This window comes from Danio rerio, chromosome 3 (genome assembly GCF_052040795.2).
Source record: "Danio rerio strain M-AB ecotype USA chromosome 3, GRCz13ab, whole genome shotgun sequence".
In the NCBI taxonomy this organism is placed as follows: domain Eukaryota; kingdom Metazoa; phylum Chordata; class Actinopteri; order Cypriniformes; family Danionidae; genus Danio; species Danio rerio.
In genome coordinates this window covers 18,240,720-18,255,246 of record NC_141023.1, presented here as the reverse complement: position 1 = coordinate 18,255,246, position 14,527 = coordinate 18,240,720, and the positions used below count along the sequence as shown (strand labels likewise).

The following is a 14,527-nucleotide window of genomic DNA, read 5'->3' as shown; positions in this document are numbered from 1 at the left end:
CGCTTTTTAAAATGTCTAATAAACTTGTTTAGTCCCGCCCCTTTTTGGAGCACCGCACAACAGAATATCGCATGCTCAAACTCTAATGTGACCGCAGCTGTACCTGTAGGTTTCAAACAAGCCTGAAGGAATCAATTAGTTTGATCAGGTCTGTTTAATTAGGGTTGGAACTAAACTGTGCAGGGCTGCGACCCTCCAGGAATTGAGTTTGACATTCCTGATGTAATGAATAAGTACTAGTACTTAATGAGCACTATACTACTTTAAAATAAATACAAGTAACACGAAAATAGATACTAGTACAGACTATAGAATAGGTGGGCTTGCCATGTTTGATAAATTACACCGTGACTCAATGAAAATATTAATTCTACACTTAAAAAAAACAAAAAACAACAACAAATAAATTATTTTAATAAATAAAAATCAACTTCACCAAACATGTATCGAGTAAAAATTATGCATAGTTTATTTTATTAATAAATATAATTAACTTGATGGAATGAATACATTCAATTATATTTTTATTACCATCAAAAATCAAGATATATTCTCAGAAACAAGACCAAGATACTGTTTTCAGTCAATACCACAGAGTAACAAATAAGGTCCATTAAGAGAAGCTCCACTGTTTTGCATTTAACAATTTAAGAGAAACAGGCTAGATTGTAAATGGAAAGAAATGACGCAAGGCAACATTCATGAACAGAAATAAAACACAGAGCATTTGATATGTGGTTCTTCAGTAGATACCTTGTAGAAACGAATTAGAAGGAAATAATACTTCATCCACGTACATAACTGCATTTATTGCTTGTTTAGTTGGTGTAGTGTGAGTGCACGTTGATTTAAAATACTCAAAGATATTAAAGGGTTAGTTCACACAATTAGTTATTCAGTAGAGCATTCACAAGAAGAGTTTTAGCTGAAACTGTGGTCCTTAGGGATTCATAAAATACAAGTCAATGGTCATCGGCACTTATAGAGTCAAAAAGACACATACAGGAATAACACAGTAAATACAATATTTACAAAACTGCAACATTATAACTTTCAACATCACCTTTATTTAAAAATAGTCATGTGATCAGGAGCTTATTTACTGATTTATTGACTTTCATTTTATGAACAATTGAGGAGCACAGCTCAACTAAAAATCTGCTTTTAGAAAAGAAAACCATCGCCCATATCATTGACAGCCAGTGGATGAGTAAATGAACAGCATATGTACATGTTTGTGTGAACTATCCCTTTAATACAGTGTTTTTCTTTTAAACAAACACATAATAAACTAGTCGATCAGTATCTGGGCAGCTCCTTACCACTTTATACTCAGTCCATTGGCGGTTTTTTCAACAGCGTGATACTGTGTGTGCAATAGCTGTCGGGCTTTCTCCTCTCCCACGCTCTCTAACCAGCTCTGATAGAGTTCAGCCACTTGTGAGTCGTCCTCTGGCACTGAGGGATGTTCACTGCGGTAAACCTCCTCCACCTGTTGAAGTAACTCTTTGTTGGACTGATCTGCAGAAGGCTTGAGCTGCCCGCCGCCATTCAGACATCCTGATAAAACAAACAAAACGCCACTTAACATTCATGCATTATGCAAATTTACAACGGACAGTCTCTTATGATCATGCAAATTCAACATGTTTTACATGCTCTCAGGATGGAAAAGATTCAGTTGGCAATGACACAAAAGCCAAACTATATTATTTTATATTATATACTGATGAGGTTATTTTTAAATCCTCGTATGACATATCCCTTATGTACTGTTGGCAATGTTTTCATCCATTCTGGTGTGATCAACCTTAGTCCAAATCAAACCTACTAAATTGTTAAGAAAATTTACAGGATTTTAACTATTTAATTGCCAAATTCATAAATGATGTCATTGATTTGGTAAAATAAACACAAAATAACGTATTTTCAATATAAAAAGTAATTGTGGACTGGATTTGTTTTACCTGTATCAACCACGTGCGTAGAGTAATGATATTTGCCCTGCGTGCTTTTTAAAGAAACTTCATTGGTGCATTAATCTTGTCAATACTACTGGTCAAAAAGGTCATGATTTGCACTGATCAAATAATTGCATTGTACTGTTTTTATTTTTACATTCTTCGGGTGATACAAAAACACAATCATTTTGGCACAATGCCTTCCTCAGTGTCTGACACAATCCTCTCACTCCACCCTTTTATCCCATGATCAAATTCATTGTGTATTAATAGGGTATTTGCCGAACCATGCTAATAGGACTTTTAATTTGCCAGGGTTAAGCGCTTCCGGTGAACTGTATGCCAATGCAAAAACCAGCGCATTTAAGGCCTTTTTTCTTTAAAAATCAGCGATCTCCACTAGCTGAGTGATATCCGATATAAAGTGGGTCTCAGATTGTACAAGAAGCACTGCAATAAATTATTTTCCCCCGCCATGTCTTTATAATATGAGCCTTTATTTTACCCCAGTAAATTCAATGGAGCTTCTGAGCTAGCCTGCTGATTCTGACGGGCTTGTGCGAGCAGACGGCTTTGTGTCTCATTTTACGCTTGAACAACTAAATGAATGCCAAAGTTTATTTAACTAAATGTATTTTAATGACATCAGAACATCAATGCTGTAAAGGGAACCGTATAAAATGGAAAGTTCACAATAACAGGTCACTGGACGTTTATCAGTATGGGAAAAACACTAGCTCGGTATTTACCCTATTAGACGGCCACTGGATGAATAAAAAAACAATATAATTTTCATTTCATTAATTCACGATTAACCACAAAAGGACTATTATTACTATTCACAGAAAAATAGCATATCTATTATCATCATTTGTTTTTGTCTACATCAATATAATGAAAACCCGACAGTCCAAAACATAAAAAAATACATTTCACAGCCACTTGATGATTAAAGACAATTTCACCTTTACCTCAACACACATAACTAACCACACAAGAAATATTTACCCTCACCTTCAAAAACATCATTTCACAGGAGAATAGCATATTAACACACTGCTCTAGTTTCAAATTAAAGTTGCATTACACAATAAAAAAAACCACAAAAAGAAGTTTTGAGATTTCCTACCTGAAGGACACGCCATTACTTCGACAAAGTGGTACGGTGATTTTCCTCGCTTCAGCTTCTGCACCAGGTTCTGAATGTTCCTAAAGCCGTAGACAGCAGCGAACTTCAGCAGAACTTGACCATCCTTCTCTAGAGTCACTTCCTGGAAGTCCTTATTTCTATGTGAATATATAAAAAAGAGAGACACAAAGATCTCTTACACAAAAGTGCTGAGCAGCTTCCAAGATACTTGTCCAATAAACCATAAAAAAGCACTATGCAAATTCAGGAGGTTTTGTTAAACAAATTAAAATGTATGTGTCTGTAAATAAATAGTTTTATAGTTTTTTATTTTTGGAGTGAAATTTTCAACTTCTCCTCTGACCTCGCCCCTGATCCAGCAATCGCTGTTTCTGGTTGGTCTGACTCACTTCGTGGGTTTAGTCATCAAATTAAAAAAGCTGTCCAATATGGTGATAGCTAAAAAATATTCTTTGTTTGTGGAAAAGGGCATCGAAACCACTTTTAATTCATGGCTTTCAGAATTCTCTAGCACTTTACATTTAGAGTGACTTAGACGCAATCTATCTGATAACATTGCTGGCTTTGAAGCCACGTCGAAACCCTTTATTATTTATTTGTCAAATGCCAAGGATAACAGTTTAAAGGTACATATCCGTGTCATTGTCTGCAAGATTGCCATATTGCCTGTGACCACTGGCCTAGATATACAATTTTAACATTGTTGACACATTTATAATACTGGAGGAACAGACGTAATAATGGTTTTAAAATCTTTTTTTCTGTCTTTTTTTTTGTTTTGTTTTTTGTTTGCTTTTTATTTTTTATTTTTTTGCTTTATGTGTTGCTTTAAAAAATATAGAATATATATATATATATATATATATATATATATATATATATATATAGAATAAAAAAAAGTTTAATGATTTATTTTTAATGTGATATTTATGGAAATTTTAAATCTTAAATGGTAAAACATTCGTTCTGTCAAATGCTAAACCAAATGCTTTAATGTGTAAGAAATAATTGTCATATTTATTTACATTTGGTTATTTTTTTTTATTTATTTGGTTATTTTTTTAATGCCATATCAGTACTAATGTTGATGGGAATATTTTAAATCAAAAAGGGTAATAAAAAAAAGAACAAAAAAAGATATTCAAGGCAGCATGGGGGCGCAGTGGGTAGCACAATCGCACAGGGTGCTGGTTCGAGCCCCGGCTAGGTCAGTTGGTGTTTCTGTGGAGTTTGCATGTTCTCCCCGAGTTTGTGTGGGTTTGCCTCTAGGTGCTCTGGTTTCCCCCACAAGTAAAAAACATGTGTGGTACAGGTGAATTGAATAAGCTAAAACGTGTATGTGTGTATGGATGCGTGTATGGACGTTTTCCAGTGATGTGTTGCAGCTGGAAGGGCATCCGCTGTGTAAAACAGATGCTGGATAAAGTGGTGGTTTATTCTGCTGGGGCGAACCCAGATTAATAAAGGGACTAAGCCCAAAAAAAATGAATGAATGAATGAAAAAGCTATACAAGTGATAAGCAATGCATTTACTGCAGGTATTCCTTCTGTCACATGCTTTAATGAGTATTGATTAACTGCCATATATATTATATTTTGCTCATATATTTCTTGCATTAGAAATACATAAGCATGAAGCATATTTATAATACATACTTCATAGTCTTGTAAGTGAGCTCATCAACGTCGACACCAAACAGTTGTTTGGCAGCATGTTTGTAGATGTGATGAAGATACCCGCCAGATCCGCTTCCTGCGTGGCCCAGCAGCTCCTCACCACACACATTACTAAACCTAAAACACACATTCGCATCACAAAACTCACCAGACGACTCCATTTCATAATGTATAGCTCAATTAGACTGTGAAGAGATGCAGAACGCACATAGTGTCTAAAGGTGCCGGCTGAACATCCCTCAAGGACACCTTCTCCTCTTCCAGCATCTTCAAAACTTCCCCTGTCAATCAGAAAAAATCCAGAGACATTCTAATAGTCATAATGGTTGACTTTAGTTTGTCTTTTTGAGGCATGGTTCACACCAGAATAAACATTTGCTGCTCCATGCTCACAGATAATCAAATATGTAGGAGATTTGTTTTTTATCAGTAAAACATTAAAGAAGATTTTTGGCGATTATTGCTGACCATGAAATGAATTAATGCCAGATCCACACAGAATCTGCTCCCACAGGCATACATAAAACAGAGAGTTCTTATTTATTTACTTATGCAAATGTGAGCTAAATGTGATTTTAAATGTAGATTCTATCTGGCCCTGGTCAATAGTAACCATCACTATATTAATCTGAAAGACATACAAAGGCAAAACAAAAAATATACCCATGGTTCTTAATGAAACATTTAAGTATTCAGACAAAACAATAACTCTGTCCAAATATTTGAACGTTATATTTAGCATTATAACCTGTAATTCACAGCCTTGACAAATGGTCCTGAGTGGCGTCTGATTTCTGCACTAGCCATCAGTTACAACCGGTTTATTTTAGATTACTGGATTAACCAGTTCTCTCTGTCAGCAAAGATCTGCAAGTTACTGTATTTAATCTGTATTTAAACAGACAAACCACAACCCTGTAATGATTACAAGTAAAGGTGCGGTCATACTATTGATCCCTATTGCCTTCTATTCATATACATGTGAATGTACTAGACTGTAAATAAAAGCTTGCATGTAATGATTGTGTTTCACTGCAGAAATTGAATGTCGGTAGTCACTAATTTCATTTTAGAAATAGAGAAGGACCGCAGATTACAGAACAAATAAAAAAGCCCCGACATTTTCAATGTCTTTAGAGGGACTAAATTAGCAGCTGATATTGGGGGGTGAACTGTCGCTTTAACGTGATTAGATTCACTCACCTGAAGTGATGACACAGTCCACCTCTCTGGTCTCGTGCTCACTGAGATAGAAGTCTGGTCTGGAAGCCTCTAGTTTTTTGTCATAGCAGGGCATCACAGTTACGTGGTAAATCATCTGTGGTGAAACACCCTATTATAACAAAAGATGGAGAATAAAGGTCTCATACCTCATCTGACATAGCAAAGCTTCAATATATCCTACTTTGAAATGAATATCGACATCAGAAATGTCATTTAAATATAAAGAAGTAAAAAAAAAAATAGTTATTTAGTTAAGTGTATATATACACAGTTATCAGTTAGATAACAGAGATAAAAATATTATCCCTCCTGTGAAATGTTTGTTCTTTTTCAAATATTTCCTACATTTACTAAAAACATATTTTTTAAACATAATGGTTTTAATAACTATTTTGTAATAACTAATTTATTTTGTCTTTTCTATTTAAAGGCAAAACTAGTTTACTTATTTTAACTAGACAAGTTAATTAGGCATGTCAATGGACAACAGTGGTTTGTTCTGTAGCCAATTGAGAAATTAAATATATTAATATTGACCTTAGCATATACTTATTAGATTTTTTATTCATGTTACAGGAGGGCGAACAAGTTTGTCTTCAACTGTATGTCTATAGAAACATGTATGTATGAGTGTGTGTATGCATATGAAGTGGAAGTCAGAATTATTATTATTATATTATCAGAATTTTATGTTTTAGAATAGAATATATAATATTCTCTATAATATTTGTACAGGAAACACAAGCCCTATATGTGCTGTTTACATATATTTGAATTATTTAGAAAGTGAGTGCATGTTTTTACTAAAACTGATATTGATTTTTTTTATGCGTGTGCGAGTAAAACAATACAATTTGCGCAAAAAAATGATGGGGTTTTTCTATAAAGAAGTTTTTTACCACACCGTTTAGAGCATTATTCTGGGCGTTTTACATTATAATTAACGTGGTTCAAGCGATGGATCTGCGAGAGAAACTACGGGTTTTGGGAAACACTAGTCACTACATCGTTCTTTTCCCAAACAATGCATAGTACTATGTTAGTTAAGCTGCGAGTTACGTCGTTGTTTGGGAAATGCACACCTGGCTAGTTAACCTAATTAACTGTATGTATTAAGCTGTATAGAAGTGTCTTGAAAAATATCTAGTCAAATATTATTTACTGTCATCATGGCAAATATAAAATACGTCAGTTATTAGAAATGAGTTATTAAAACTAATATGATTAGAAATGTGTTGAAGAAATCTTGTCTCTGTTAACCAGAAAATGGGGAAAAATCAAAACAGGGGGGCTAATAAATCAGATGGCTTAATAATTCTGACTTTAACTGTATATAACATCTTTGACAAATATTTGAAATAACAACATCAATTTCCTTTCAAAATCAATTAATCATTTAAATAAAAACAATGCTGTTTATGTTAATATTAAATCAAGTGAATCCAACATCGAACATGTGAGTATGCACTATTAAGTGAAAACATTAAAAAAATAAATAAATAAATAAAATATATATATATATATATATATATATATATATATATATATATATATATATATATATATATATATATATCACTCACTGTTAACTTAAGTAAAAGATTTGTGAAGATCGCATGCCACTGTGTTTACTTTAGTAATGTCAATATTCAATGCAAATAGAGGAGTGCATCATTGGTCTTTTCTGGAGTTCTAGTGAAAGCTGACAAACAAAAACTTTACCATACAAAATGTCAAAGCCCTATGCAAACTTTACAATTAGTACAAATAAGAGCAACAACACAAGTAAGTCATAAAAAAACATTTATATTAAGAACAAACTAAGTCTTGCATAACATTCAAATCAGGCTCAGAAAATATTTCGACATGTTTTTTAATTGAGTATGGCACAAGGCATTTTGGGCAGGGCTTCTGTCTCTGAACAGAAACTCAATAACTATATGACGGTAATAGTTTAATTAAGGTGTTTCCATATCTGTACTGCACTTCAATAATGCCACTAAAGTAGGCATACTCCACTAAGTTCAATTATGTCTTTAGTCAGATTGACGTCATCAAAAATCTCTGTTTGCATGGTAGACTCTTAATCAGAGTATTGCCTTAATCATTTTAAAATCGAAATATTGTTGTCCATGTAAACATCCTCATCGTTTAATACCTTCTGAGATGCAAAATATCCTTTGACTAGAGAGCCCATGATCTGCTGGGGCGAGCGGGTTGTGCTGATGTATGGCAGGATGAATTCTCCATGAGTCTTCTCAGCATAGCAAATCCACCCTGAGCAAAACATTAAGGGGTTATTTACAGTTGACGTCAGAATTATTAGCTCCCTTTGATTTTTTTTTCTTTTTTAAATATTTCCTAAATGATGTTTAACAGAGCAAGGAAATTTAATATTTAATATAATATTTTTTCTTCTAAAGAAAGTCCTATTTGTTTTATTTTTGCCAGAATGAAAGCAGTTTTTAATTTTTAAACACCATTTTAAGGTCAAAATTAGTGCTCACTTAAAGCTATATTTTTTTATCGATAATCTACAGAACAAACCATCATTATACAATAACTTGCCTAATTACCCTAACCTGCCTAGTTAACCTAATTAACACAGTTACGCTTTTAAATGTCACTTTGAGCTGTATAGAAGTGTCTTGAAAAATATCTAGTCAAATATTATTTATTGTCATCATGGCAAAGATAAAATAAATCAGTTATTAGAAATGAGTTATTAAAACATATATGTTTAGAAATGTGTTGAACAAATCTGCTCTCCATTAAACAGAAATTTGAGAATAAAATAAACAGACGGCTAATAGTTCTGACTTCAACTGTAATTGTAATCCATGTTAGAACTTTCATAAGACACTTTACGGTGAATATCTAAAGCAATAACAAGCAGATGACTCTTTCATAACAGACTCTTTAAATCACCATTAATTTTAAATGAAGCACCTTAGTAATTCACAGGCCCAGCATTATAAAGCGCCATGAAAGTCCTTACTGTACTTAACATTTTACTTACACTTAACATTTACATTAAATATGTCTGAGTAATGATGATGTTTTGAATCTGTCATTTTCCAAAAATTGAAAAATTTGCTGCCGAGTGTGACACGGCTGGAATGAGAATCAGCACCTCCAAGTCCGAGGCGATGGTGCTCCACCAGAAAAGGGTGGTTTGCCATCTCCAGGTTGGAAGAAAGACCTTACCCCAGGTGGAGGAGTTCAAGTATCTCTGGGTTTTGTTCACGAGTGAGGGAAGGATGGAAAGTGAGATTGCCAGGCAGATAAGTGCAGTGGCAGCAGTAATGTGGTTGATGTGTCTGTCTGTTGGGGTAAAGAAGGATCTGAGCCAAAAGGCAAAGCTCTCGATTTACCGGTCAATCTACATTCCTACTCTCACCAATGGTCATGACTGAAAGGACAAGATCTCGGATACAAGAAGCTGACATGAGTTTCCGTGACAGGGTGCAGCCTTATAGACAAGGTGAGGAGCTTTATCACCCGGGAGGAGCTCGGTTCTCCTAAGACTGCTGCCCCCGCAAACCGGCCCCAGAAAAGTGGTAGAAAATGGATGAATGAAATAAAATGTGGTTTTTAATCCCTCACGTTGAAAAATTTAATCACATTTGTTGGATTTAATACTAGTAATGTTCTGAAATATTGAATTAAATGTCCACTATTTATCACCATTTGTTCTTGTACACGAATAACATTTCTAGCTTTTGTCGTTCTTATTTTGACAGCAGCACAACTGTTGAAGTAACAAAGTAAACAATTTTCATTTCACATTTAATTCCAGCTTTTTTCTGTTTTAAGTGCTTTCCAGGCCTTGAATGCACATGTCTGAAATTCAAGTACTTTCAAAAAGCATGGGAACCTGAGATGAGGCTACCTGGACATGCAGACGCCAACATCGGTAAAGCCTTCTTGTCTGCTTCCCTCTGACTGAATCGCTGTAGAAACTCCCTCTGGCTCTCAATCAAACTGAAGGAGCGACTGAAGGCTGTGTCAAACACATGATGCACACCTGAAAGACCAGAATGACACTTGCATGATCTCAACTTACAGAGGAAGAAAAAGGAACAGAAGAATAATAGAAACTTCAACCACATACTTAGGGCTTCTGACTTGAGTCTTACAATTCAGAACTTTTTATTCATAAGATTTTTGTTTACATTCTTTCTCTAAATTCAGACTATCCAGTTTGCAAATTTTCAGACTTTTTCTTTCCCTCAATACCATGAACTTACATTTATAATTTGTTTTTTTTTACCTAAGTATTCCGAATGCACTTTTTTATGTGTTTCAAAATTCTCTGTGATTTACACAAATTTTTAAGGGCATACTCTTACTATGCATAGTTGCCTTAAATCGTGCTGAAGCATGCTTGCCCCCCCTCACCCCACAGTCTGCACTAACACTGCTTCCAAACCTGAGCATGCTTTCATCATCAATGATGCGACGGTTCAGTTTAACAAGCACCGCACCACCGCCCGACCAAACCCGAGTACGGCTCAGATAGTGTGAGTGCACCCTAAGATTATAAATGACACACCTTGCCTTTTTAAAGTCTGTAATCTCTGTTTTGTAATACAAAAGTTATTTGAGAACTCTAAGAATTCGGACTTCTCTCTTTTAGCCAGAATAGTAAGTTCTAAACAGAATTGTACGATATTAACTATGAGCTGATCAGAAATATAAAAATCAGAAAAAAAATACCAAGATATAAACTCAGAATGGCAATAAATAAATAAATAAATAAATTGTAAGATAGGGATGCTCTGATCGGGACTTTTGCAGCTGATACTGACTCCCGATTCCTTGTCATGGTGATCGGCCGATACGGAGTACCGATTCTGATTCTTCAAGCATTATATATCTTTGCCATTGCATAAGCACAATCACCCTTTAAGTATGAGACCTCGCCTTACCTAAGATAATAAAGTAAGGATGTTGCATACATGTAATGGTCAGCAGCAGCTTTACAACAAGAAAAAACATAAAACAAATAAAACATGGTAAGAAAAATGTGAAAACATTGCTCATATGTTGTAGCGGTGCTGATTAGGGATCGGTACTGAAACTCTGTACTTTCTAAGCATTGGTGCTACATTATAAAAGACAGAATTATCGATAAGCTCCTAAGGTAACGATTCTGCTATCGGTATTGGAGAATTTTTGCTAAATAAACGTTACTTACAGAAGCATAATTTAACTGACCAACCTTTTCTAATTTGCGGTATTTGATTTTCGTCTGCACAGTTGGCAGTCTCACATGAGAAATGCTCGTGTTTCCAGTTCGTCAAGTTTAAAAGCTTTCACAGTTCTCTGCTGTGCTCACACACTCAGCGGAGGCTCGTGTTGAGCACACACAGAGCTCGCGACAGACTCGCGCACACACACACACAGTTCGTAAGCTTGCGGAGTGAACCAAATGGGCTGTATTTTCTGAGTGGACAGTGACAATGCCCACTGCAACAAACGCAACAAGTTGTTTTCTTGTATACGCCGAAACGCAAACAATCTGGCTAAGTGAAAGTATCCTTCAAAAGTGCATTAACTGCAATGAAAATCAATGAAAAGTTTGGACTGCCTAGCTACTAACGGTAACATTGCATTATTCACATTGTTATGCCAGCAGTCAATCACCTAAATTATTATCATTTTAATAGTTAAATAAACACACAGTTTCAGTCAGTTACAATGAAAACTGAGTCATTTTCCTTCATTTTCCAATCATTCTACATTCTTTTACAGGAAAATATTTATTCATTTGTTTTTACAATTATTGGTTTCATTTTACTTTACATTAAAAACGTAATAATAAAATAAAGTGTTGTTAATTCTGTTCCTTTTGTTTTTTTCATAAAAAAAAAAAAAAAAAAAACATTGCAAAAAATACCAATAAGAGAACTGTTAAAGTACCAAACCGGTAAGTGGTATCGATAAAAGTAGTAATACCATTAAAACCTTAATGATACCCATCCCTAGTGCTGATGCAGAACCCGGGCATGCACGTGCATCTTCCTCTGCTTGTAAACTTGTAAACAACCACTTGCGAGCAGTTCATGAGATCGGCCAGATCAGCAAGTAACGATCAAGTTGTGAAATGTGAATATCGGCCAATCAGCCAATCGATCGGACCATCCCTATTGTAAAATTATATTTTTAATTCTGTGGCCAGAAATAAAGTCTCCCATAGGATGATGGCTGTTCATATAAACTACAGACTCAAACTCACCCAAATGTTTCAGGAAGCTGGTGAGCTTACGAGCCACTTCACTGCTGCCAATACCATAGTGTGCAGCAAGAGAAGCTCTGGACTGAGGCGATACAGACACCACCACCACCTTCTGCTCAGTACTGCTAACCTGCTGCTGACAGACACGAGCATGTTTTAGATGAATTATTCTACTGGGACAAAAACTGTAGCTAAATACCTGAAACGAGCACCTTATTATGACGTAGCACGCGGTACAGTTCCTCGTGACTCTGTTGTGTGATAAGGACACTTTCAGCAGATGTGATGCAGCCACTGCAAGCCAGACAGTCATTCAGAGTAATTTTTGCTTTCTCCAACTTTTGTCTTTGGCCATCCTGGGAACCAAGCATTTATTTAATATGCCCATCATCTCTTGTCAAATGCTGGCTCAAAACAAAAGTCACATTAATCAAAACTCACCTGATGGACCTGAAAATAACTGCCATCATCTTCTATCTGGATTTTCGCCACAGATCGACCCTGTTTCTTTTCCACTTTCACAGGTTTCACACATTCCTGTGATTCAGGGAAATTAAGTTACTTTTATTCAGCATAAGGGCATTAAATTGATTATAGGAGTAAGAAAGGGTATTAATAATTGTACAAATTATTGATATTTCAAATACATGTTTTTATTTTGCTGTCTTTTTCATTTGTCGAAGAATAAATAGAAGTGACACTGAAGGCTAAATTAGACTTTTTTTCAGAATTTTCTTCTCAAAATTATATTCAAAAAATTCATTTAAATACAGTATTTATGATCAACTAAATATGGCTTTAATTTGCACAAAACACAGGGTTTCTGCAGGTTTCAGGAGTCATATTTAGGACCTTTTGAAGACCATTATAAAGCAAATTTCAGACTTAAACAGGGCTGAACGCTAATGTTTTTTCCTAATGGCATGGTTAAGCCAATGAAAAAGATCTTAACTTGCCTTATCGAAAAAAATTTTAATTGAGTTATTTCTTAACCACATAGTTTAAAGGCATCATAACAAGCTAAATCTAGTAAATCATAGAAGAAAAAAAAAGATAATTAACTAAATTTAAGCGCAACAGTCTATGGAAAACTAAAAAATGTTATTGTACAGAAGACAGTTACAGTTTTTATTGAGTATCACTATTGATTGGTCGGCCCGATAGACACAGGAAAATTAAGACTTGTTTAAAATTATTTAAGACCTACAAAACAAAATTTCTTAAAGGCCTACAATTTTGTTTTTGAAATGTAAAACATTTAAAGACCCCACGAAAACTGTGAAATCATATCATTTAAGTAACTTAAACTATTAAAGTACTGTACTTACAGTGGCCAAAAATAACTTCACACTTCAGTGATAGTTAAAATGTATGACATTTTATGACATTTTAAAAATCAATAATGGCTTATTCGTTAACTTATTTGCTTTAAAGCTGTTTTCACTGTCTTTTTCAGAAATAAAACACTTAGTTTTATATACTGATACCTACTGCGATGTCATTTAATTATTTTAGTGTGTTTGAGTGCACTTATTAGGGCTACAGAGGGATAAATAGGGGTAAAGTTGGCTTTATGTTCGCGTATTCGGCTCCTCAATACATACATTCTTACAGTCATTGGTTACATTTAAGCTCACTAAGTTAGGTTTTTACTGTCATTTTCTGTATCTGACATTGCAAGACTTGACAAGAACGCTTATATACAAATTAACGTTACCCATATCCACAGTTAACGTTACATCAGTTTATATCATGATCATCTGACCGGTGCTTTTTTAAACCAACAAATACATTCAGCGGAGAACCAGTAAATGGTCTGAATTTATATAAATTTATCCGTTTATAATGTTATTATAGTCTGAAAAAACAACAAATCAACCTGAGAAGGAGTGATAAAATCATCCAGATCCGTGAGCTGAAGCACTCCGCTGAAATGCGACGCCATTGTTTTTAATGCTAGACGTTTTTCTCAGAGGTGGTTGGTAGGGCTGAGTGCACGACGTCTGAATCCTCCAATCATAGACAGCGCTTAAGTGACTCTGCCCAATCAAAACAAAGAGTGAGAGGTAAAGGGTGGGACTTAAAGAAAAAAGTTTTATAAAGGTCAACTGTCAGGTTACGTCGAGGGAAGTCATTCAGTGTCGACAATTTTTCTTTACAAGATAGATAGATTACGGAACATTTCAATATTATATAAATAATAATATCATTTTGACCTAGACAGCGTATTTTTGGCTAATATATTTAGACACATATATTGACTGCTTTTGTCGT

The 14,527-nt window shown here is 34.7% G+C and overlaps 1 protein-coding gene across 1 annotated transcript; it reads right to left on the bottom strand.

Annotated features, from left to right (window-relative positions):
* Positions 1 to 507: 507 nt before the first annotated feature.
* ciao3 (cytosolic iron-sulfur assembly component 3) lies at positions 508 to 14,224 on the bottom strand. Its single transcript, NM_001080991.2, has 11 exons — positions 14,133 to 14,224; positions 12,695 to 12,790; positions 12,466 to 12,609; positions 12,254 to 12,386; positions 9,905 to 10,039; positions 8,171 to 8,289; positions 5,992 to 6,121; positions 4,997 to 5,069; positions 4,768 to 4,905; positions 3,091 to 3,248; positions 508 to 1,560 (listed from the first exon to the last, which is right to left on the bottom strand). The coding sequence occupies exons 1-11, from the start codon at positions 14,196 to 14,198 to the stop codon at positions 1,319 to 1,321; spliced, it is 1,434 nt and encodes a 477-aa protein (NP_001074460.2). The 5' UTR covers positions 14,199 to 14,224; the 3' UTR covers positions 508 to 1,318.
* Positions 14,225 to 14,527: the final 303 nt, after the last annotated feature.

Coding starts and splice junctions, on each gene's coding strand:
- ciao3 (NM_001080991.2), bottom strand. CDS start 14,198: ATGGCGTCGCATTTCAGCGGAGTGCTTCAGCTCACGGATCTGGATGAT. Junction 6,122..8,170: donor GATATTTTGCATCTCAGAAG/GTATTAAACGAT, acceptor TTGTTATAATAG/GGTGTTTCACCACAGATGAT. Junction 1,561..3,090: donor AGTAATGGCGTGTCCTTCAG/GTAGGAAATCTC, acceptor TTGTTTTATCAG/GATGTCTGAATGGCGGCGGG.